Source organism: Chiloscyllium punctatum, chromosome 5 (genome assembly GCF_047496795.1).
Source record: "Chiloscyllium punctatum isolate Juve2018m chromosome 5, sChiPun1.3, whole genome shotgun sequence".
In the NCBI taxonomy this organism is placed as follows: Eukaryota; Metazoa; Chordata; class Chondrichthyes; order Orectolobiformes; family Hemiscylliidae; genus Chiloscyllium; species Chiloscyllium punctatum.
In genome coordinates, this window is record NC_092743.1 from 43,297,604 (window position 1) to 43,324,280 (window position 26,677).

A 26,677-nucleotide genomic window follows, 5' to 3' on the forward strand; every position below is an offset into this window, starting at 1 on the left:
ACCCTGATTTTGCCGCATTATATTCCAAGCCTTGTGTTTAGTATTATAGGGTTTTTACAGTGATCTGTAATGATTTTCCTCTTGTCTGGAAATAAGAGGTTAACAAGTGGGTATTTTACTTAAGAAGCCTCTATGTCCAACCAGATCGATTGTGGATCAGACAAGACTCAAATCAGCTATGTAACTTAATAGGGAACTTAACTGATATTTCCTAAAATCTGGGAAGTCCAGTCCTCCCCTTGTCTCTGGAAGCTGTAGCTTCTTCAGCTTAATGAGGGGCCATCTATGATTCCAGATAAAGGAACCCAACCAGCCATATAATTTACGTAGAGCCATCCTCGGCAGCATCACCAGAAGCATTCTCATAGGATATAGGAGACGGGGCAGGACATTCATTTTAATTAGTGCTATTCTACCCAGCCAGGAAATTGGAAGGTCTCCCCATCGCTGGAGGTCCTGCCTTATCCTTTCCAGTAAATGCACAAAACTAGCCTTATACAACTGACCAAATACTGGAGTAATAAAAATACCCAAATATAAGAAGCCCTCCAGGGACCAACGAAAGGGAAAAAGGGATCCGTCCACTAAGTGGGGTGTCATAGCAAGGTCACCCATTGGCATAGCCTCAGATTTTGAAAAATTAATTTTATAGCCTGAGAATGCACTAAGTGTATTAATAACTTGGATTAGGCGAGGTACGGACATCAGAGGATTATTGAGGAATAGAAGAACATCATCTGCATAAAGGGTAATTTTATGTTTACCTGTACCAATCCTCGGGGCCGTTATATTAGGGTCAGCTCGTATAGCTTCTGCTAGTGGTTCAATTATTAGCGTAAATAACAATGGCGAGACAGGACATCCCTGACGGCAGCCCCTACCCACACTGAAGCTATCCGAACCTAATCCATTGGTAACCACAACTGCTTTGGGATCACTATACAATGTTGAGACCCATTTGGTAAACACCTTTCCAACGCCAAACCTTTCCAATGTGTAAAACAAATATGACCATTCAACCCTATCGAATGCCTTTTCCGCGTCTAATGAAACTACTACTCCTGGTATCTTTCCCTGATGACAGGCTTGAATCATATTCAAAACCCTTCTAATATTATTGGATAATCTACGACCCTTAATAAACCCCGTCTGATCCTCCTTTATAATATGTGGCAGTACCCTTTCTAGTCTCAGTGCTAACGTTTTAGAAAGGATTTTAAAATCGACGTTTAGCAAGGATATTGGTCTGTATGACGTACAATCTTCTGGATCCTTTCCTTTTTTAAGGAAAAGAGAAATATTTGCCTCTTTCAGCGAAGGTGGGAGACAGCCCTGACTATATGAATAGTTATACATGTCCATAAGTGGACCAGCCAATATTCCTGTAAATTCTTTATAGAATTCAGCTTGAAAACTATCTGGGCCCGGTGCCTTACCACTCTGAAGTTGCCTAATTGCGTCAAGTATTTCTTGGACTGTTAGAGGAGCATTTAGGACCGATACCTGTTCCGGAGTTAGGCCCGGAAAAGTCAAATTTTTTTTAAAAATGACTGCATCCTCCTAGTCCTATCTTCACAATCCTGCAATTTATATAACTCAGAATAAAATTCTCTAAAGATCACATTAATCTTTTTATGATCAGGAGTCAAAATACCCATACTTTCCTTGATAGACGTAATAGTCTGAGGAGCCTTCTTTTTCCTTTGCAAGAAATGCTAAGTATCGACCCGGTTCGTCGCCATATTCATATAACCTTTGTTTTGCAAATAATATTTCCCTCTTAGCCGTTTGAGTAAGCATAGTGTTTAGAGCTGTCCTAAGAGCTGTAATCCTTTGCAATTTAATAATAGAAGGTCTATCAGTGTATGCTGTTTCAGCTGCTTTTAAGCGAGCTTCGAGCAGACGCTGTTGTTCTCCCTTCAATATTTTCTGGGTCGCTGAGTAGGAGATGATCAAACCTCGCGTGTAAGCTTTGATGGTCTCCCACATCATTGATGGGTTGCTCGCCGTACCGGAATTAATTTCTAAAAAAAGTTTTAAATTCGTGAGAGAAGTACTTTACAAATTTACTATCTTTCATTAGGAAGGGGTCCATACGCCAATGCCGAGGGGATGTCCCATTGTTCCTCGCCTTAGTTTCCATATATACAGCAGCGTGGTCGGAAATTGCTATACTACCTATTTTACAGGATGAAACAACTCCCCTGCTTTTTGAGCTAAAAGAAAAAAAGACCTGATCAAATCCACCCTGTCGTAATTTCAAGTGTTCTTTATCCGACAGGTGTGTCTCCTGTAGGAGAGCTATATCGACTCTTTCTATCTTAAGATTTGATAATATTTTCTTCCTTTTGACTGGCGAATTACTCCCCTTGACATTCCAGGTGCACCACTTAACCGACTGATCAACCATAATCATCTGGGCAAATCAGAGACCCCTCGGGAGGGGAAACCCTATCTAGAACATCCCAAGTGTAGAGCATATAAAATTTACAAAAATAAAGGCTCTCTAATACACTCACAACAGTATAATAAAAAACTATTTCTAAATAAAAAAAAAATAAAACGTACCTAAGTGGAGATTTTCCCCCTTGTTCCCAGGGGGTGTCACTTCCTCTCCAAAAGTCCATCATATCCTCTCCCAACCAATGCCCCACCCTTGACCCAGGCGCTCCTCAATAAAATGAGGAGAATTCAGATATAATACAAAGCTAGAGTTAACAGTGAGCACCCTACCCCCGCCCATACCAACACCCGGATATATTTGGTAATGTTAATACCATATATAACTATAAAATTACAACCTCAACAAATAATAATTAAATATAATAATACAAAATAACAAGGAAGAAACAACCCCGCTCCGAAAGACAGAGGTAAAATAGAATAAGGTAACCACCTCCCCCCACCATTAACCAAACCCCCCAGCTTATATATATATATACATACACACACACACACATATATACATAAATGAATAAAAGAAAACAACCCCGGGGTGGGGGGGGGGGGGGGGGGGGTGTGTGGAGAAAGTCAAATCCCTCTCCCCACCCCCCATGATAATATTAAACAGTAAGGTAAGAAAAAAGAAGAAAAAGAAAGGGGGGGGGGGGATATAGACCAAAGTGGGGGGGGGGGGGGGGAAGGCAAATCAACATCCATTATCTCTTACAGTTTTTCTAAGAGAGAGTCCAAGAATTCCTTAGCTTTTTCTGGTGATCCGAAGTTATACACGGATCCTTCATGGTGAAAGCGTAGCGTCGTTGGGTAGCTTAAGTAGTACTGAATATTTAAGTCCCTTAAATGCTTCTTCATCTCGTCGAATGCCTTCCTCTTTCGGACCAGAGCTAGGGAAAAGTCCTGGAATAACATGATCTTGGATCCTTTATAAATCATAGCTTGGGGGTCTTTTCCAAGATTTCTAGAAGCTTCTAGGAGTATCTGCCTCTCCCTATAGCTCTGCAGCCGGAACAGGACGGGGCGTGGGCGCTGGTTCGAGCCGGGCCCGTGTATTGCGACCCGGTAGGCCCATTCCACCCTTACCTGGTCTGATCCATCTTCCAGATTTAAAAGCTGTGGCAGCCACTGCTCGAGGAACGCTGTAAGCTGACCTTCCTCTTCCCATTCGGGAAGGCCCAGCAAACGAATATTTTTTCGACAACCTCAATTCTCGAGGTCGTCAATGTAATTCTCTAAGGTCCGGACTCGCTGTTCGAGAGTCCGGACCTGATCCACGGCCGATTGCGCTGTAGTTTCAGAGGTCGCGGCCTTTAACTCCGCCCCTCCGACTCGGCGCTCCATTTCCTGGATGTCTCGGTCGTGCTTCTGCAGCGCGGCTGAGAGTGAGTCCCATCGATAAAGGCGTCGATCTTTGCATCCAGTTTGGAGATCATCTCCACCAGGCTTGTTACCGTAGGTAAGTCCCCCGGGGCGGCTGTGGACGCCTCTGTTGTAGCTGAAGAGGGAGAGGGTGGGGGAGGGGCCCTGCTTGCTGAGAGCTGCGGGTTCCCTTCCCTTTGGTCATTTTTACTAAATATTAGACTATTTAAATGTAATACTAAGCAACTAGTTAAATTTAACAGCTATTATGAATGATTTGGTGAGTGTGGTGGGGGTGGGTGACCCACTTTGCTCAAGTATTGGGAAGAGCACTATAGACTCCGACTTGCTGGGTCGCCGCCATCTTGGATCCCCCCCAAGCGCTGTTTTTAAAGTACCGTTTTTCTATAAAGTGGGGTTGCACCAGAACACAATCATTGTGTTATAGAAGAACTGACTGTACTAACCTTCTAGTAAATCTGCCTTTTCTCAAGATGCAAATTCACAGTAGATTCATTACTAACTCACTGCTGATGCTAAAGTAAACTGATTTCTCATTCAGGAGTCAGCTTTGTTCAAAAAAAAATCACCTGCTTCAGTTAATTATAGTATTTTGCGTTCAATAAATGACCTAGTAGTAAAGCAACCAATATGAAAAGTATATTTGACCAAATAAAATGTAAGTAATACTGGATGATGGAGACATTTCATACAGTTTCCTTAGAAATTGCAGAACTGTATAACCTTGAATGCTATAGTAACGGGGTAAGGATCGAACAAATGTCTGTTCAATAGGTTTAGTGTCAAATCTGTAGCACTGATCAACATTTGTGTTAAACACCAAGAGAGTTTGGTTTTATTTCCTTACCTTTGTTACCAGTCTCAATGTACCATATTGTTCGGAAGACAGATTGCTCTTCACATTTACAGAAGCCAACTTCAAGGACACTCCCAAAATTGCACTAAATAAAAAGAAAACAGTATTTACTTTCATTTTGCACAGGACATGGGATGTGGTATAATGCCAAATTATTACAAAAGCAGCAACATATTAAAATGTTAGTTTCGGCTGCATTCAGTCACATCAAGGTCAATTCTAATTCGTGCTTCACTTATCACCTAATGAATGAAACCACATTTTTAAATTTCAAAAATATATTTTATTCATAAGGACATCAGTCACAAACACAGTTGAGTTCTGTACAGTAGCATATGAGAAAACAAACACTGGAGTTTGACTCTACCCTACAAACAAACCCAAGACATTGCTTCCATGAGGAGAGAGTGAGGACTGCAGATGCTGGAGATCAAAGTCAAGCAAAGCTGGAAAAGCACAGCAGGTCAGGCAGCATCCGAAGAATGGGAGAATAAACGTTTCAGGCGTAAGCCCTTCATCAGAAATCATTTGGGCTGATGCCCGAAGCAGTGATACTCCTGCTCTCCGGATGCTGTCTGAGCTGCTGTGCTTTTCCAGCACCACACCTCTTCCACATACAAGACTTCATTTACATATGTTTGAGACACTGGGCGGGTCCAATAACTGAATGGACGCACATTTAACTTCAGCAGGAAGACCTCAGACAGTGGAATTTCCCCACTGCACTTTGGGGGGCAGATGCCCCAAGCTTCAGTGTATCCCTCAACATGTAGCCCTGGGCCTTGGAATGTGCCACTCTGCAACATTCAGATTAAGTTAACTCATTGTTCTGGAAGACCAGCAAGTTTTGGACAGGCCAAAGAGCATCTTTCACCAAGTTGATGGCTCGCCAGGCATAGTTGTTGTTTGTCTCAAAGTGTGTCCCTGGAAACAGAGCACAGAGTCCAGTGTCATGGAGCTGCTTGGGATAAACCTTGAAAAGAACCACTGCTCCTTTCTGCACACATCCTTTGCAAAGGCACATTGCAGAAGGAGATGCGTGATAGTCTCATCCTCTGCAGCTGCTTTGACAGCTGGAGAACAGACTAACAAAGTAGTAGGGTTTATTTCAACTACTGGGAGAGCATTGAAGGCATTATGTGGAGTCCCACAATTAACATGAGCATCTCGCACGAGAGCAAGAAAAATGGGTGAGGATTCCTTGTCCCATTGTTATCCAGCAAGCCCTGTGTGAAAATGAAGATCAAGTGAAGACCTGATTGGGATTAATTTCCATGACTAAACAACTACCAATATTCCTAATGTAAATCACACATCAAGGTTAGCCATTACAGTGAATCAGTAATAAACGTCCCCGTGCTCCTATTTGGAATCAATCCCAGTAATTGAGTCTTTAAAGGTGATGGTTGAGCCTTTGTCTGAATTTAATCTGGTAAAGCTGCAGTAAATTATTTTCCGGTTGATTACTGAGAAGTCTTTAAGCGAGTATCACAGGCAGCCAGATTTTTAAATGCAGACTTTAAAACACCTGAAAAGGATCTATATTTGGATGTGCATTCCTCAGGTTAAGATTATTTATTAAATGCTGATGCCAAGTAATGCTGCAGAATCCAGAAACAGATTGTTTGCCCGACAGGCTTCTTTTCAGGACCTCCTCAATGAATTTTGCATTTAATTTTGTTTTAGGTAGGAGACTACATCTAGCAGTATACTTTTCAATTTGTTTTCAAAAGCCTCTTTAGTATATCACTCAGGTTAGACCTCCTTGGTCAAGGAAGCCTGTAGCTTTAGTGGTCTCAAATTAACAAAGTACAACAATCATGGTATTACTTTGGTTTCAGTAGACACACTCACTCAGCCTCCATGTAATGAATCATGGAATCCCTATTGTGCAGATAGAGGTCATTTGATCCATCGAGTCTGCAACGACCCTCTGAAGTGCTTCACACCCAGACCCAACCTAGCCCCGTAACTCTGCATTAGCCCGCCTAATCCATCTAACCTCCATATGGTAAATGCAGGGCAATTGAAGATGGCCAATCCACCTAACTATGAAGGACTACTTGAGTGTACCATCAATTACAGTTTACTCACAAAGACAGACAGACAGACAAGCTTGGCTGTTACACAGTACCTTTCAAAACTCCCAAAGTACTTTCCAGTCAATGAATCATTCTATGTGTAGTTACTGGTTACTGTTGTAACACAGGGAGTGAAGCAATCACTATTCCACAGTATGCTTCCACATAATGCAGTGCAAACACAATCTGTCTTTTAGTGAAGTCAATTGCAGGATAAATGTTGGTGAGGATACTGGGATTGCTCCCCTGTTCTTCTCCAATATAGTGCAAGGGGATCCAGCCAAGAGGGCAGACGAGGTCTCGATTTAATGCTGTATCCAAAAGGCAACATCCAAGGCACTGCACCATTCCCTCAGCAATGCCCCAGAGTCCCAGTATAGATATTGTGTTCAAAAGTCTGGGTCGGGACTTAAAACTCATAGTGGGACTGAGACATGAGAGTTATACTTATAGCTCATTACGTACTTGAAATGCAAGGGAATGTAAGGATTTTATTCTGGAGATGATTGGCATCAGACCACTGAATGGACCAATTCAACATTTCAACAGGGCTTTCAGACAGGACCATTTTTAATTAGAGCCAGGATTCAAATTCCAGATAGAGTTTAACCACCTGAATATTATCCTCATTAAACACTAATAAATTCTTCCACTATCCCCTTCTACTTAAATTTATAGAGTAGAGTAAATTTTCCCTTTGACCTTTAGAAGACCTTCAGTAATAAATGACATGTGAGAATTCTCTTTTGGGAAATCGTTTAAAAACCTGCTTCTAAATTGATCCCTTTGTAAATTACAATTTCTGCACAGCTTTCAAAAACAGATCACAAAAAGGGTGTGGGTGTTCTGCTACATTAAGGAGTTACTTGAGTAAAAATGCCAAAAATGAAACATTTTTGAGTGTTTTTGAATGAGAAGTACGACAGTGTTGTTATGTCAGTAAACATTATAGAGTAATATTTCCTTTCAGCTAAACTCAGCTGCCACCAAAACAGGAAGGGAGAAACAACGAGAGAACTGATTTCTGCCAGTGCTGCCACTTTTTCTTGACAAAGTGCTTCACCCTGCACTCCAAGCAGTGTTTGAAATGTAAATCAATCTCTGAGGTTGCTTTTCCTCAGTCTTACATTATTTTACAGCTCTAGTTATTTACAGGCTTTGGGACACAACTGTTGTGAGGAAATGAGAGTTTGTTTTATTTTAATACTAGACTGAGACAATAATAAGTATTTCCTGTCACCATCTTTCTACCCACTTTCTTTAAATCTTTGGATCCATTACGTAAGGTAAGCAGACAAGGAAGACTCCAAAGACTTAATTCAGATGCAAACCCTAGACTTCCCTTATCAGCTCAGTGTCAACCATCTTTGAATTATGACTCGCTTGGATGGGATCAAAACATGCCCAATGGAACATGGGCAAGACCATATTATAATCATAAAACAGAAATTGCTGGGAAAATTGCTGGTATGGCAGTATCTGTGGAAAGAAAGCTGATGTCAAGTTTCAGGTCCAGTGACCCTACTTCAGAATCATTCTGAAGAGGAGTTACTGAACCTGAAAGTTTGAGCTTACTTTCTCTCCACAGATGCCGCCAGACCCGGTGAATGTTTCCAGCAATTTCTATTTTTGATTCGGATTGCCAGTATCTGCAGTTCCATGATTTAAAAAAAAAAATCATCATACAACTTTGTGTGCTTCGCTAATGTGTGGACATAGGGGAGCCAGATTCTGGAGCATCTGTTACTTGGTTAATAGAGCAGTGGAAATGTTTGGTGAACGCAAACTGGAACATGGGAAGACATTCTTTTGTAACCTTCATAAAAAGAACTGTAACTCCCATGTATTACGGGGATGAGTGCTTGATACAAGTTCATTCCTCAGATTCTTAAGAGTAACTGAAAATCTCATCATCACCGTGTGCCTAAATGACAGCTGCTCCTCTGAGACTTGCGTTTGAAACCGCACAGAATGAAGGATGGAAGTATTCAGCCTCAGTACTAACTCCACACAAAAATGTGTTTGGGAATGTCAGGCTGAACTGATACTGAGCAGATTCAGGTTGAGGCCTGTAATAAGTCTCCCAGTCCGCCAAGTCTGCTTGGCTTGTTACTTGCAACAATATTTCAAAAGCCGAGTCATGACCCTTTATTAAGAGACTGCCGCAACTGAGAGACCAGTAAAGTTAAAAAGAGGAGAAGAATCCGTGTAAATGACCCACGTTTCACAAACGGAGCATGAATTCACAGCACAAAACTACCTGCAATCAGGTAAGAAATAAAAACACTCCCACTCTTGTAAAACACAGTTCACTGCAAACAAAAATAATCGCAACACATCTTTCTTCCAATGAGCAGGAAGCTGGTGAGAGTCAATGGATTAGTAATCCAAAGGCCCAAACTAATGCTCTATGGGAAAGGGTCAAAATCCCACTGTGGTCCCTGATAAAATGAACAAATATTAAAAGTAGAAATCTAACTGAAAAACAAATCTCAGAAATGAAGGCTATGTACCTACTGTTGCAAAAAGCTACCTGGTTCACATTCATTCTTTATGGAAGGAAATCTCCCACACTTACCAGGTCTGGTATACAAATGACTCCAGGCCCACAGCATTGTGGTTGACTCTTAACTGCCCTTTAGCAAACCACTTGGGAGCAGTGAGTAGGGCACCACAGTTCATGCAAAAAACTGATAGATACATGGACAGCTCATCCTGCAGCATCAGAGAGAAACAGACAGATCGCGAGTCAGAGAGCCTACATGGAATCCTAGGGATCAGATGGGAGGATCGGCAAATTCCACTTCCCAACGCAATGCGTCATCACCGTAGAAAAACCATGAATCCAAAATTGAGCTCCTTAGTCAGCTGAGGGCTCATCGCGGCTGACAGACTTCATCCTCTATTCGGAGGGACCGCCAAAGACAGGTTAAGCAAATTATGAGTGCAGGCCATGAGACCTAGTGGGAGGACCAAATAACCCTGAGTCTCTCATAATCAATGACATCCTCTCTATTATTAGTTGTAAACTTCTACCATCTTGGTCCATACTTTTTAGCACTTGCTGTCCAAATCCTTTTATCTTTAAAATCCTTCTCAAAATCTTTTTCTTCATCTCTCTAATGCCACTCTTCTAAGTTTAATGTCTATTCCCTTGGTGTCTATGAAGCACCTTGGTTCTCTGCAGACCCCAGTATTATTTGTCTCTACAATAGCACACATTATGATAGTTTGATTGTATAATGAGTGTCAGTAAATAACTGGATGGACCACAGATGGAGTACTGTGTTCAAATGTGGACAGCCCACTTTAGGAAAGACATGAAACAACTTGTTATGTGATGACTCAGGAGAAAGGAGCTGAATTTGAGCAGAGAATGAATAATGAAGATTAATTATACGTTTAAAATCAGGAATGGTTTGGAGAGAATAAATTAGGAGAACTATTTTCAATGACAGAAGAATTTGAAATTACAGGACACAGATTTAAGATGCTTTGCCAAATTACTGAGAAAACTACTTTTTTTTAATGCAGACTGCTAATAATCTGGAATCTACTGCCCGTAATGAGGTATAAGCTGATTTCATAGTAACTCTTAAAGGGGGAACTGGATAAATACTTAAAGGGAAACATTTAAAAAGACACTTGTGAAAAAAATAGGAGTGTGGGACCAACTGGATAACTCAAAAGGCTGGGGAACAGTCATAACAGGCTGAATAGTCTGTTCTGCGCTGTAACAATTTATATCCAACAGGTTTATTTGAAAAGCTTTTGAAGCACTGTCCCTTCTGAACCCCAATCCAACACTGGCACTTCCACATCATGGGTAACAATTTATGATAACCTTGGCAATATGGGGAAGGCAGAACCCTTTTTGCTAAAAGAGACTCAAGAACACTTCTTCCCTGCTGTTATTAGACTCTCAAACAGACCTCTCATATGAAAGCTGATCTTTCTCTACATCTTCTCTGTAACAGCACCTTCTGCATTCTGTTCTATTATGCAGATGGAATTTTGTAGGGCATGACTTGCCTGGATATCACAATACTTTTCACTGCATTTTGGTATCTGTCACAATAATAAATCAAGATCAACAACTACAATCTAGAGAAAGACCAGAGCGAAAACATCACAGAGATACTCTGGATTAGCACTGCTGGAATTGTTAATGTGTTCCTGAATATGAAACTCAGTGTGGACCCTGCCCAGACGTATGATACCACAGATGCCCAAGGAACCCTCAGCAACCGCCATAATTCACCACTTCATAGAATCCCTACAGTGTGGAAACAGGCAATTTGGCCCAACAAGTCCACACCAACTCTCCAAACAGTAACCCACCCAGACCAAATCCCTTAACTTTGTCACTGACTAATGCACCTAACCCTCACATCCTTGAACACTATGGGCAATTTAGCATGGCCAATCCACCCAACCTGCACATCTTTGGACGGTGGGAGGAAACCGGAGCACCCAGAGGAAACCCACTAAGCACAGGGAGAATGCACAAAGTCCACAGAGACAGTTGCCTGAGGCTGGAATCGAAACCCGGTCCCTAGCGCTGTGAGGCAGCAGTGCTAACCACTGAGCCACCATTTGGTTCATATCCCAACTCATGACCCAACTTGCCATCTCTCCGCTTTCCCCATTGCTGACTCCCCAGTGTCAGTGAACAATGTGGAGGTACAGGGTGAGCAGGAGGGAAGCAGTGAGGAGTTGGGAATGGGGAATGCCATAATGAGCGAATCACAATCCCATGATCTGCATTCATGTCAAACACTTGAAAAGCACATATTCTCTTGCAGCCATTCTATGATGCAGGCACCTTGCTACGGTATTACCAGCAGTGACATTCTAACCACGGTGACTGTGTGGGAGGCGGTTGAGCCTCCTGTGGTTGCACTGCCAACAAACACAGCTTAATTTTTAATCACCTTCCAAGTTGTTCAAAGAAAACGCAGAAACGAGAACTTCTACATCTCTCATCTGCAAGAAGAGACGTCCACAACTTAAGATGCTGTATATGGAACAAACAAAGCCAACCTGTGAGAGAACTAACATGCCAATGCTTTCAGAAGATGATAACAAATCAGACATTACCTTGCACAGCAGCTGCTGCGAAATCGGTAGGCGTTGAGAAACGGAAACTCCAAAGCACCATAAACATCACCTGAAAGCAGAAACAGAAACCCATCGAGACACGGAGTAGATATTCAAATCTTCCTATCGATATCATTCATTAAATAATACTGTTATAACCAGAGACAAAAATTTGCTGTTGCAGTGAATGAAAATAATTTCCTTTGATTCTTAAAGATGCACAATTTAGATACATCTTTGGAATTATTCAAGAAACAGCTGGAGTCAAAGCATTAATCCCAATCAGTCAGCACCTGAAGACAGACCCATTTATTCCCATTCTCCTCTTCTGGGCTGTCAAACAATTCTCAATCCAAGCCAGGACATTCCATCTAATCTCGTATTTTAACTTTACCCACCACCCTCTTCTGTGAGATGCTATTAAAGCCTGTTGAAATCAAAATACACCAGATGCACTTGTTCTCCCTTATATATTCTACTAGTTATATTCTCAAACAGCTCCAGAAGCTTAATTAAGCATGATTTTCCTGATGATGAGGCAAGAAGAGACTATGATAAATTTCAGACAATTGCACTGCCAGTTATACAAGTAGTCTCACACTAATCTCTGTCCTAGGTCTCCTCAGCAGCTCCGATGAAGTTCTAATGGAAGCTCAGAAAACAGCACTGTATCTGTCTATTAGGAATTTTACAGCTCTCCAGGCTCAACACTTCATTCCATAATTTCAGATGATGATCGTGACGCCCACTATATTTCCTCTCTAACTTTTTAGTTGTTTTCTTGGTGACAATTATTCATCATTCTGTCACTTACACCCCCTATAGACACCTCTTCTACTTTTACCTGTCATGTGTCCATATCCTCCTCACATCATCCCTCCTGCTATTTATCTTCTTTGCCTTCCAGCCTTTTGCAGACTCCTTTTTGCTCTCATTTCAGTCTATTCTCTTTCATTGACTTAAACACTTATTACATTTCAAGTTTACATCGCCCCGATAGAGTCATAGAGAAGTACAGCACGTAAACAAACCCTTCCGTGCAACTCGTCCATTCCAACCAGATATCCCATCCCAATCTAGTCGTACCTACCAGGACCCGGGCCATATCCCTCCAAACCCTTCCCATTCATATACCCATCCAGACACCTATTAAATGTTGCAATTGTACTCGCCTCCACCACTTCCTCTGGCAGCTCATTCCATACACGTACCACCCTCTGCGTGAAAAATTTGCCCCTTAGGTCTTTTTTATATCTTTCCTCTCTCACCCTAAACCGATGCCCTCTAGTTCTGGACTCCCCGACCCCAGGGAAAAGACTTTGTCTATTTATCCTAAACATGCCAGTCATGATTTTATAAACCTGTATAAGATGAAATATCATTGGCAGGAACTTTTAACTGTTCCTCTTTCCACAGACGCTGCCCGACCTGCTGAGTACTTCAATATTTCTGGAGGTTTGAAGTGACTGCTTCTATGTTCCCCAATGGAGTTACTTAAATTGGTGAGTGAAACCAAAGGAAAGTCAGTGCTAAGCCATGCCTCCCAGTACATGAGCTGTAAAGTGACAAAGAATTAACAGTATAGAAATGGCCATTCAGCCCACTAAATCTATGCTATCGTCTGGACTCTATACAAATGTCACTACCCCCGCTTCATGTGACTGTATTAGAAATAACCTTTTTTCCCCTCATGTACCAACTTAACTTTCCCCTGAAGTACAGCAATGTTATTCAGCTCAACCACACCTTTGTTATACTGAGTTCCACATTTTAACAACTTTCTGATTGAAGAATTGAGCTTATTAGAGTCATCAGCTCAATATTTTGTATGTACAGCCCCTATATTTATACAACTGTCCCCCAGATCTAGGGAAGACCCCGTTTTACATCTATCTTACTACAAAATCATGACTGTTCCCACCCATAACAGGATGAAGAATCAGAGGGCAAAACTTAAAGCAATTTTTAAGAGCGGTGGCACAGTTGTTAGCACTGCTGCCTCACAGCGCCAGAGACCCGGGTTCAATTCCTGCCTCGGGCAACTGACTGTGTGGAGTTTGCACATTCGCCCCGTGTCTGCATGGGTTTCCTCCGGGTGCTCTGGTTTCCTCCCACAGTCCAAAGATGTGCAGGTTAGGTGAATTGGCCATGCTAAATTGCCCAGAGTGTTAGGTGTAGGAGAATGGGTCTGGGTGGGTTGCTCTTCGGAGGGCCAGTGTGGACTTGTTGGGCCAAAGGGCCTGTTTCCACACTGCAAGTAATCTAATCTAAAGGGAGCAAACGTGATTCCAGAAAAATCATTTTCACACAGTAAGTGGTTAGGGTCTGGATTGCACTACCTGAAGTGTAGGGGGAGACGGGTTCAACAGAGGCATTCAAGAAGACATTAGAGGATTACTTGGACAGAAATCACATGCAAGGAGAAGAAAACAGGAAGTTGGAAGGAGGTAATGCTGCGTATTTGAAGAGCCAAATGCAGTGTAGCAGTTCACTGATTCTGAGAAGTGACTGAGGAATGTCATGTCAAAACAATGCCAAGCTCTTTTTTTCTTTTGTAATTTTAAACAAAAATAATAATTGCATGATGTGATGAAATTTAAAACATGTATCATGTAAATGTTCAAATCCTATGAAAAATTTTAAAACTGAGTTCTGCAGGACTCTCGAGCAGGATGAATAGGGTATTTGGAAACAAAAATATGCTATCTATGATCTCAGCTGAAGGACAAGGAAAGACTTTAAAAACATTCACAATTACCTGCCAACCTTAGTCTTAAAAAAATGAAAATTGCTTTAAATAAAACAGTACATGTACCTGAAAGCTGAGCCAGTAAGATCAATGTCAGCACACTGTAACCAAAGGAAATAGAAATAAATTGCAATACAATTACTGCAAAGCATAAGTAAAACCTTATTGCACGGTTAAATATTAAGACAATACTTCAGGAAATAGATAAGGGCAGTAAGTCCCCACACTGACAGATCTCACACGGCCCAAGCACAGTGAACATGAGTTGGAAGACCAGACACAATAGATCCCCAGTGTTGTCTTTTGGATAGGTTTACAAAAGGTTTGCAAGGATGTTTCCACCAGTTATAATATTCTCGGACAGTTCCACTAACTAACTCAAGGCAATAAGTGAATAGCAAAGGGCCTTTTCCTAAGGAGTTCAAACCTAGAAGGCCTATATTTAAGGTGAGAAGAGAAAGATCTAAAAGATAAGTTAATGCAGATAAAACAGACTGAGTTGGTCAGAATTCACTTACAATTGAAGCACCATGAACATGAAAGGAAAAGAAAAAATGAAACATATCCATGAGCTGGAAGAAATAGAAATAGAAAGGGAAATTTTGAACTAGAATTCCAGAGGGAAGAAAGATAAAGAGTTAGAGTTTCAGAGACTTTTAGAAAAACAAGGAATGCTCTAGATACCAAAGACAGAGGGAATTCAGAAAATTGGAAATGGGCAAAGTAAGATTTTGATTGAATGAACAGGTTATTATTAATATATTTAACAGGATGTGGACATTGCTGGCTAGATCAGCATTTACTGTCCATCCCTGATTTCCCAGAGGACAGTTAAAAGTCAATGCACTGGTGTGGTTCTGGAGTCACATGTAGGCCAGGCCAGGCAAGGAAGGCAATTTCCTTCCCTAAAAGGACACTAATGAACCGGATGGATTGTTCCAACTTTCATACAAACCTTTCGCCATTCGTGCAAAAGGAAACCCACAATCCCCTGCAATCCCTCAACATTTAGATAATATCCTACTTCTTTATTCTTCCTACCAAGGGAAAGTTTCACACTTTCTCATATTGCACTCCATTTGCCAGATCACGTAACTTTTAGCTGGAAGAGTCAGAGTCATAGAGACGTACAGCATGGAAACAGACCCTCTGGTACAACTTCTCCATGCCGACCAGATATCCCAACCCATTTAGTCGCAACTGCCAGCACCCAGCCCATATCCCTCCAAACCCTTCCTATTCATATAGCCATCCAGATGCCTTTTAAGTTTTGCAATTATACTAGTCTCCACCACTTCCTCTGGCAGCTCATTCCATACATGTACCACCCTCTGCGTGAAAAAGGTGCCCCTTACATCTTTCCCCTCTCACCCTAAACCTTTGCCCTCTAGTTCTGGAATCGTCCACCCCAGGGAAAAGACCTTGTCTCCTTACTCTATCCACGTCCCTCATGATTTTATAAACCTCTAAGGTAACCCCTCAGCCTCCGACACACCAGGGAAAACAGTCCCAGCCTGTTCAATCTCTCCCTATAGCTCAAATCCTCCAACCGTGGCATCATCTTTGTAAATCTTTTCTGAACCCTTTCAAGTTTCACAAGATCTTTCTGATAGGAAGGAGACCAGAATTGCATGCAATATTCCAACAGCGGTCTAACCAATGCCCTGTACAGCCGCAACATGACCTCCCAAAGCCTGAACTCAATACCCTGACCTATAAAGGAAAGGATACCCAATGAATTGAAGATTGATCAGATTTAACACCTCTCCAGGGTATCTAAATTCAGTGAGGAAAGAATGGTAATGTATTTTGTCCCTTTTATTAAAATTGTCAAAAGACTATAATGGCCAAAAGCAACACAAATGTGTTTATCAGTGTGGTTGGTCAGGAAAGCACTGGAGTAACTCTTGCTGATGAACAACTTGCTAACAATGGACTGAATCTTATATTTTTTGACTAAGTGTGAGCAGTGTTGAGATTTTTGGAGGGATTTCTGCCATATGGCCAAGTGGGTTTGCTTGCAATATCTTATCAAACTTACCTCAATAACTAGCTTCCTCATTCCTAGGGCAATCATGTTCCCATATGGTTCCATCTGGTCACCCGCTGCTGCCTGATCAACTGACTGATGTCGTCCAAGCCCGGGGTGTTTTCGTTGGCCACCCCCGACTTACTGTGACCTAAACAAAGGCAAACCCTCTCCCACCCCCATTTTGATTTTACAGAGGCCTGATACCACCAATGACAAGGTTCTGGCTTTGTGTCAGCACTAAGCTACATGGCAAGATAAAAATAACCAGAAATATTAGATTCATGTTGAGTGACAAAGCACAAAAAGCAAGGCAAGTCAACGAAAGGCAGGGATGCTATGAGGTAGGCTCACAGTGAGTGAGCACTGTAACAGTGAGCAAACAGCTTGGAGATGCAGCCAGGTCTAGTTAATGTGTCCTTGCTGCAGCATTACCATGATAGTTGTTGGCACTGCCTAAGGTCCAGCACTGAAGCACAAAAACATCCTGAACGTGGATCAGAGATTTGCTGTATGGGCTTTTAGGGGCTGGCACATAGTGGCACTGAGACATTGGTGCCCATGTCCAAAACGGAAGCCCTTTGGAGCAAGCCGCAAACTGAATTTGTCAGATACCCAATCGGATTTCCACGTTGGGGTTTCTCTACATCCAGCTTGTTTGCATAGATAGAAATCTGAATATTAGCAAGGTCAGCTGCAGCATTAATAAAGGTGCTTAGCAAGTCATAATCTCCCTTACTTAGCAATTTGCTGTTGCCAAGTGAGAAACTTGCCACACTGCTCATGACATCAAAGATGCACTAAGATGTTCCTGATTGTGAGCTAGGCCTCAGTGGACTTCTCATCCAATTTTGCTTCAAATCTCCCCAAACATCTCCCTAGGTCTCTCAGACTCCTATACGATTTCACCCTATGACACAGTTGAGACAGAACTTAAGAGTAACTACGTTATTTCCAGAAGTTTATCAGCAAAAATGTAGATATCTGAAAAAGGGACAGTACTGGACTTTTCTAGAGGAAAAGACTTGGTATTTGATTAACGAGACAGAGCTTTGAAGCTTGATCAAAATTGTGAAAATCTCAACAGCGTCCTTACTGGTTGAATTTACTGACAGAATTCCCAGAGATTAGATGCCCACCTGGAAGTCTAAAGTTTCTCAAACAAGGGGAGCAGATTATGAATAATGCCACAAATACATCTTCATTCCCAAACCCCTACAGAAATTGAAGAAATAAGAGAAATGACATTGAACAGAACATCAATTATTTTAAGTGGGACAGCAGAACTGAAAAGACAGACTTTTCTCAGAAGAGTGTGGAAAGAGATAGTTTGGGAGGTGAAGATGACTTAGAGATCAATATGTGACTTTTGCCATACGACAAGGAATGTGAAGGCTGGAAGCTGAATGCTAAGTCAGTTGTTTTGGAGGAAGAATAGAGCATTTTTGCAGAAAATTCTGCACAAATGATTAAACTTGGAACAAAATAACTAATGTATTCATCGTGGATATAAACCTGAACACAAGTACAAAGGAACCTCAGTTATCCAAAGGACACAGGCAGGGAGTATTTCGTTTGGTTAATCAAATTCCATTTAACAGTTTAGCCAAGCATCGGGACCTTGTGATCTTGCTGGATAATCTGATATTCGGATAATCGAGGTTCCTCTGTAATGGGAATTTTGTATTTGAAGGTGCTTTAGTCAATGGGTCTGTTATTACTGGGGAGTAATGCTGGAGCCGTTGACTAATGATGAAGACTTCACATTAGGGAATGCCCTGCAGGAGACAGTGCATTGCCATCTACAGGGATGGTAGGCAAGTCCACTGAAGTAGACAATACACCAAAGGAAATTAAACAAAGAACTGTGGATGCTGGAGATCTGAAACAAACAAGAACAGAAATTGCTGGAGAAGCTCAACTGGATTGGTAGCATCTGTGCACAGAACAGAGTTAAACCCAGTGATCCTTCTTTAGAACACTGACTCAACTGTTCTAGTTCTATCTCATCCCAAAGTACACGTTTGAAATATTTAACTAAGCCCATCATTGACCCACAATTGTATGGTTAATCCAATTTTTTGGATGCAATGCTCCTCCAACATTTAACCAGCATGTGAAAATGTGTAATACATTTCTGCCCTAATCATGGCTTAGTTGCAGATTAATTACCAAATTCCTCAGAAATCACTGAACATTCATTTTAGAAACAGGTCATTGTACTGCAGCTAATGAAATTAGCTTCATGCTCCAAAAGGTTATCAGGCATTAATCATGCTTGATATGTTAAATGTTTTCCAATTAAAAACCCTCAGTTTTTCTTCTCCTTTATACTAATTTCCAATTGTACATACACTTCTGATCATTAAAATTCAAGTAAGCAGTAGGAATCAACTCACTGAGGGCCAATTCTGAATCAGGGGCACACAAGACACCTGTAATTTAAGGATCATATAACTAACTTCTAGACTATTCTGAGGTGATCTAATTAAACTTAAATGAGAGGCTGGCTATTGTAGGTCTCCATTTTCATTTTATTTCATATCCTGCTTTTTCTGGTTTTAAAAGATGTAATTTAAAGTAATCATTACCAGTCATTGACTAATTGTACTATTAGACTGTGCTAGATAGACATTAAACAGTTACTGTAAAGACACTGAAGTACCTTTGTTGCAAATGCCTGCTAGACAGAGACAACCCCAACATAGAGAGTATTGAACAGAATCAAATATAGTGATCAGTCAGCCAGCTATATACATGCCAGCTCTCTGCAACAGCAATTCATCTAGTCCTGACTTCTTCTTGTAGATCTTAGAAATATGGATAGAAAACAAAGGAACTGGAAGAGATAGACACAGGGATATACATAAACTATTAATGCAAGCAGTGATACAAATGACAAAAGAGAGAGAAAACAGAAACATGTGATTATAAATTACCTTTTGTCTTTACAAACAAACTTGGAGTTTGTGGAGAGTTGTTAAAGAAAGATGGATGTTAACCACCAGGAAACCAGGTGATAAAGGTCAGAACAGAAACCAACCTTAACAACTATTTATTTCCAGTGATACACAGTACAAACATGTACTTCCTTACCTAACAAGCAGCTTCAGCCTGTTCTTTTTTATGGGGTCACAGGTATATGCTCAGTTAATATGCACCATCTGTATATAACTGAATACAATCAACAAAACACTCAGAGGGGGCTCTTGCGGCATAGTGGTAATGTCTAGATTTCTGGATCAGGAGACCTACATTCAAGTAGCACTTGCTTTCAGCGGTGTGTGAGAGCAACTCTGAACAGGATGATCAGAAAAAATAAAAAATCTCAGAGGTGAAGTTGGTGATGTCCATTTCGGCACTCTGGTAAGGAAAATGCGTTCAAAACATTCAGGCAGACAGAAAAACAAACTGAAGGTAGTATATTTTATTGGAATCTCAAGTTTTCTGATATAAAACTGAACATAATCTAGATGTCTTTTGTAATCATTCATATTTACCTGTATAAGTAGTTTAGGAACTGCTCCTCAAGCTCACTGAAAAATAGAAAGAAAATCAATATATTTCTACTGTTAAAGCATTGATGATGAGGTTTCAGCACCCAAATGTATGTAAAAAATAGTGTGTTTCTGTAATGTAATAAGTGAGTAATGTTCCTTACCACCAATTAGTACATTTTCATTACATAACTCTTGAAGAGGTAACCCTCTTCCAGGGAAAGGATTGTGTTTGCTTACATGATGTCATGGTAATGAATCAACATTCTTCACCATATCTAGTGATTAAAAAAAACTGCATAGTCACGAAGAATGGAGGAAAAACAAATTATTTTTCTGGATTGTGTATTCTATTAAAACTTTGTACCACTAAACCTTACAATGAAATGCAACTTTTGTGTTAATAAAAGATTTGAAGAAGTGCCATGAATAGGACAGCATGGATCAGAGCCCCAGCTTTATGAAATCCTTCACTTTGTAAAGGGAAAGCCTCAATCAGCATCCTATGGTCTGTCAGTTGCTCAGTTTACCACAAAAGCTCAAGGTAAGGTTCACATATTTTCTCCTGAAAAGTAACCATTGCTCAATTATTTCCACAGATGACTTTACAGGTTGTTCTACTATAATGTGACAGTTGTGTTCCTCATGCTATGGAAACATTGCGCTGCAGAAGATTGCTAATAGGAAATCGCTATACCCGTTCAGTCAAAAGTGCGCATTATCCAAACAACGTCCACTTTCCTTTGAGCTCTGACAAAGGATCAATTAGACTCAACATGTCAGCTCTTTTCTCTCCTTACAGATGCTGCCAGACCTGCTGAGATTTTCCAGCATTTTTTCTTTTGGTTTCAGATTCCAGCATCCGCAGTAATTTGCTTTTATCCACTTTTCTTTAATTGGGTTATGGCTCATTCGCACTGGCAAAACATGCGTTATAGCAGAATGACCTGTACTGGTCCCAGCATGAATTGGCCTTTAAAAAAAATAATAAGTAGCCCTTGCTCTGCTTTGGTAATGCCTCCTTATGAGAGAATGTTTCTCTACCTTTGGTCTCTTAACCATTAATGAACATCAACAGTGAGTGCTCCAGAGCTGGTCATCCAGTGGGGCACTAAGCACTGTTCTCACCAGACTCCTATTCATTGGAGTGTTTCTGAATAAAGCACAAATTTTTAACTTTTTGCAGAATATATTAAAAACAAGGTCAATGGAGCTGAAGCAACATTTGTTTGAATACCATCACAAGTTTGTTATTATAATAAATTTTGGCAAGTGTTCAGAAAGTCCAACTCAAAGTTGTCCAAGTAGGCGTTTGGAAAGCTAAAGAAAACATTTCAAAAGCAATCCCAAAGGCCCCAGAAAGGATTCTGCCATTAACATAATGTTTTAATGTACCATTTGTGACCAAAATCCATCATCGAAAACAGTGTCAAGATCTTTCAACAAACAAACACTGGGAGAGAACAGCAATGGAAGGAGATGGTAGGTGCTCAAACCAACAAGCCACCTACTTCAAGCAATGATCAAAGCCTCTACCATGGGACAATCTGCAAGGCTCAGTTAGGAATCACAGGATGTGTGAGACAGTAGTCAGCTGAACACTTACGTTAGTGAATACGACTTTGTTAGCTTCTGAAATACTTTGTATATACCTGTGGAAAGAGAATACACACATTATAATGCACTCTTGTTAATCTTACATTGTCACACTGAAAAAGAATTGACATTTGTGCTTTATACCTGCCTGTACAGGTTACAAATTCTAGCTGAACAAAACTCTGCTCAGTTTAGTAAATTCATGTGAAGAATTTTAATAAACTGTGGACTTTAAATGGCAAGTCATAATTATTACTTTGAATATAACATGTCCAGGGTTGAACTTTCAGTTAACACATCCAAGCAAAGTTCCAATGTACCATGCACAAACAAAACAACAGTAGAAATTCTAAGCAGAAATACTCCATACTGAGGGCTGCACCAGAAGTTCTGTTCTTACAGTTACAAACATTCGATGATGCCAGTTGAAATAAAGCAAAGTTTTCCCAGATGCCCTGGTCCACATTTCATTACATCATTCATAATAAATATTGTTTTTTAAAAGAAGTATTTATATGCAAAGTGCTTTGAGATATTTGAGAGCTGTGGTTAAGTACTGTATCTTTGGATCATGTCAAAAGTGGGTGTAAAATACCACACTTAAAAAGGTGCTGTTCTAGACATTTTAGATCCCAAATTTAATTTCTAGTCTGCACACAGCATTAGGAGACGGGCTAAAAATCGAGTTTGTTCTATCAGGATTAATTTGTGGTATATTTATCCAAGGTCCATTCCCGTTCAATTTTTAGTATTTTTCCCTGTTTATAATATATATCAATTACTATAAAATCAGAACAGAAATAAAATGCCTTAAGTTTACAAACCAGAGTGGGTTGGTGTTTCAAAAAGCAGGAAAGACTGATCAAATATATGATCTCAGCATATATAAGGGGGCTGGGCTAACTAAGTAGGAAGTATTTCTGAATATTGTTAAAGATGCCAAAACTCAAAAAGAATAATAGGGTGGGATCCCAGGTACATAGTTCTAGATTGGAGACAGAATACATTGGAGAAGATTTGTAGGTAATGATGGTCACAGTTTAAGTTGCTAATATGGAAGAGGAGATCTTTGAAAAAGCAAAGATGAAGCTTGGGTAATTGGACAGAAAGACTGATTGTACTTTCTAGATCTAAAGTTTCATGCTTCTCCATGATACTGTTTCAAAACATTTAATCACTGTTACACACGGACTCATCATGGCTACGAACAAAGTACAGGAATGGAACTAAATTGTGTTCCAAAATAAAGCATACTCCAGGAGGACATGGCAACCAATGTGGCAATATTTTTCCCTTAAAAGACTGCATGTTAGACTGTTAACTAGAATCATAGAATTTTACAGCATGCTGCTGAGAATAAAAACCAAATTACTGAAACCTTTTGTCTCACACTCACTGGGACAAATGCAAGAGTGTGCTTGGAAGTAGGAGACAGAGGGTGATGGTGGAGGGTTAGAACATAGAACATAGAACATAGAACAATACAGCACAGAACAGGCCCTTCGGCCCACGATGTTGTGCCGAACTTCTATCCTAGATTAAGCACCCATCCATGTACCTATCCAAATGCCGCTTAAAGGTCGCCAATGAATCTGACTCTACCACTCCCTCGTGCAGCGCATTCCATGCCCCCACCACTCTCTGGGTAAAGAACCCACCCCTGACATCTCCCCTATACCTTCCACCCTTCACCTTAAATTTATGTCCCCTTGTAACACTCTGTTGTACCCAGGGAAAAAGTTTCTGACTGTCTACTCTATCTATTCCGCTGATCATCTTATAAACCTCTATCAAGTCACCCCTCATCCTTCGCCGTTCCAACGAGAAAAGGCCGAGAACTCTCAACCTATCCTCGTACGACCTACTCTCCATTCCAGGCAACATCCTGGTAAATCTTCTCTGCACCCTCTCCAAAGCTTCCACATCTTTCCTAAAGTGAGGCGACCAGAACTGCACACAGTACTCCAAATGTGGCCTAACCAAAGTCCTGTACAGCTGCAACATCACCTCACGACTCTTGAATTCAATCCCTCTGCTAATGAACGATAATACTCCATAGGCCTTCTTACAAACTCTATCCACCTGAGTGGCAACCTTCAAAGATCTATGTACATAGACCCCAAGATCCCTCCGTTCCTCCACCTGACCAAGAACCCTACCATTAACCCTGTATTCCGCATTCTTATTTGTTCTTCCAAAATGGACAACCTCACACTTGGCAGGGTTGAACTCCATCTGCCACTCCTCAGCCCAGCTCTGCATCCTATCTAAGTCCCTCTGCAGCAGACAACAGCCCTCCTCACTGTCCACAACTCCACCTATCTTTGTATCATCTGCAAATTTACTGACCCACCCTTCGACTCCCTCCTCTAAGTCATTAATAAAAATTACAAACAGCAGAGGACCCAGAACTGATCCCTGCGGAACTCCACTTGTAACTGGACTCCATGCTGAATATTTACCATCTACCACCACTCTCTGACTTCTACCGGTTAGCCAGTTTTCTATCCAATTGGCCAAATTTCCCTCTATCCCATGCCTCCTGACTTTCCGCATAAGCCTACCATGGGGAACCTTATCAAATGCCTTACTAAAATCCATGTACACTACATCCACTGCTCTACCCTCATCCACATGCTTGGTCACCTCCTCGAAGAATTCAATAAGACTTGTAAGGCAAGACCTACCCTTCACAAATCCGTGCTGGCTGTCCCTAATCAAGCAGTGTCTTTCCAGATACACTTTTCAGCTTGGAGGCCTGGGACCAGCAATATGCCACAAGGATCGGTGCTGGGTCCACTGCTTTTCGTCATTTATATAAATGACTTGGAAGGAAATATAGGAGGCATGGTGAGTAAGTTTGCTGATGACACCAAAATAGGTGGCACAAAGAACAATGACCTTGATCAGATGGGCTAATGGACTGAGTATTGGCAGATGGAGGTTAATTAAACTAATTAAATGGGAGGTATTGCATTTTGGTAAGGCAAACCAGGGCAGGATTTATACAGTTAATGGTAGGGCCCTTAGTTGTGTTACTGAACAGAGACCTTGGGGTGCAGGTGCGTAGCTCCTTGAAAGTGGAGTCACAGGTAGACAATGTGGTGAAGGTGGTACTTGGCATACTTGCCATCAATGGTCAGTGCATTGAATATAGGAGTTCGGATGTCATGTTGCAGCTGTACAGGACATTGGGGAGGCCACTTTTAGAATACTGAGTACAATTCTGGTCACCCTTCTACAGGGAAAATGTTGTTATACTTAAGGTGCAGAAAAAATTTACAAAAGGATGTTGAAAGGACTGCAGGGTTTGAATTATAGGGAGAGGCAGAATACATTGGTGCTTTTTTTGCCCCTGGAGCGTTGGAGGTTGAGGGGTGGCCTTGCAGAAGTTTATCAAATCATGAGGGGCATGTGCACAGGGTGAGTTGCCAAGGTCTTTTCCCTGTGGTGGGGGAGTCTAAAACTAGAGGGCATAGGTTTAAGGTGAGAGGGGAAAGATTTGGAAAGAAACTGAGGGGTGATGCATGTATGGAATGAGTTGCTAGAGGAAGTGGTGGAGGCTGGTACAATTACAATATTTAAAAGACATCTGGATGGCTGTATGAATAGCAAGGGTTTAGAGGGATATAGGCCAAATGCTAGAAAATGGGACTAGATTAATTCAGAATATCTGGTTGGCATGGAAGAGTTGGACTGAAGGGTCTGTTTCCGTTCTTTATGACTCTATTCAATTCTACACTGTATGGAATGTTAAGTTAAATTTGTTTAAAATTGCCAAGTGTGTACAGTTCAGACAGGAAGACAAAGTTGGAAATACTCTCAGTAAAGGTGAACTTAACACAATATCAAAAACAAGTGAGATCCTGCTCTATTATGATGCGCAGTCCTGTACCTAATGCACGAGATTCTTATTCACTGCATCTACAAACCTGCTTGCGCATAACCAAATTGCCCAAAATGTAAAGGATGTTTAAACTACTTCCATCTGCTTAGGCTGAAATTAAATGTACTTTACAGTACATTACTACCAGACCAGGAGAAAAACAGGGATGATTTTGCTATAGGCACACCTGAAGGGCAACCTTTTCACACACAAAGGTGGTTAGTGTGGGGAATGTACTGCCAGTGGAAATGGCAGCTGCTATATCTACAACATTTAAAAGACATTTGGACAGGTACAAGAATAGTCAAGGTTTAGAGGGATATGGGTCAAATGCAGGCAAACCTGGTCGGCAAAGACAAGTTGGACCAAAAGGGTTTGATTTTGTGCTGTATGACTCGATGGATCTCTGTGATAATGTTTCTCTCATAGAACCCACTGTGCACTGACTCCTGGGTCATTCCACTGACTGCATGAAATATAATGAAGCAAGCACAAATCACACAGCTAACTAAGCCTTTACTTTACCTTAAGCTACCTTTGTACATTGCTTGTGGAAATCTGTCCATGTCCCAACTTCCAGGTTTTTATTCATTTGGCCATTCGTCATTAGACAGGAGAGAGTCTATTCAGCTGTGGCAATGATTACAACGTCTGATTTATCTCATCAAATGTCCACTCTCAAACTGACATCAATACACCCTGGTCAAAAAATGGGAACATTTGCTAACACTTCCTTAGTCCAGAGTTACAGGTAATAAACAAAATACTGCACGAACCAAATCTACTTTCTCTGCATCACAATGGGCCAGGTTCAGGTATGGGGTGAAAGAATATGGGGGTGGAAGGTGGGGGAGACAACTTCCCCAAAAACAAAAGTTAAGTGGGCTCCAGAGTTATCAATTTTCTGTTACAATGTGATTTTAAATTTTGTCACGTCTAGCAATAGTAAAAAGAGCAGGCAGTCTGACCAGTCAATATGAATGAAGAATTACTAGACAGAAACACTTTAAAAAATAAAGTTGAAAGCTGAAATACTTTAAAAAAAA

General features: G+C 41.0%; 1 protein-coding gene across 12 annotated transcripts in view; it reads right to left on the bottom strand.

Annotated features, from left to right (window-relative positions):
- LOC140477023 (UDP-N-acetylglucosamine transporter TMEM241 homolog) overlaps positions 1–26,677 on the bottom strand; it is a 225,545-nt gene that overhangs the window by 154,888 nt on the left and 43,980 nt on the right. For 11 of the 12 annotated variants that reach the window (XR_011960639.1, XM_072570135.1, XM_072570133.1 and 8 more), the window contains exons 9-13: positions 21,756–21,801; positions 20,153–20,188; positions 14,690–14,724; positions 11,875–11,944; positions 4,685–4,778 (exon numbers count right to left, since the gene is read on the bottom strand). Coding sequence is in view for 11 of the 12 variants with exons in the window: in XM_072570135.1 (XP_072426236.1) it covers positions 4,685–4,778; positions 11,875–11,944; positions 14,690–14,724; positions 20,153–20,188; positions 21,756–21,801 (281 nt within the window). In the remaining variant the exon portion in view is untranslated. Of the gene's footprint in view, positions 1–3,142; positions 4,012–4,684; positions 4,779–11,874; positions 11,945–14,689; positions 14,725–20,152; positions 20,189–21,755; positions 21,802–26,677 lie in introns of those variants that run through there. The other variant, XM_072570132.1, reaches the window with a different exon arrangement.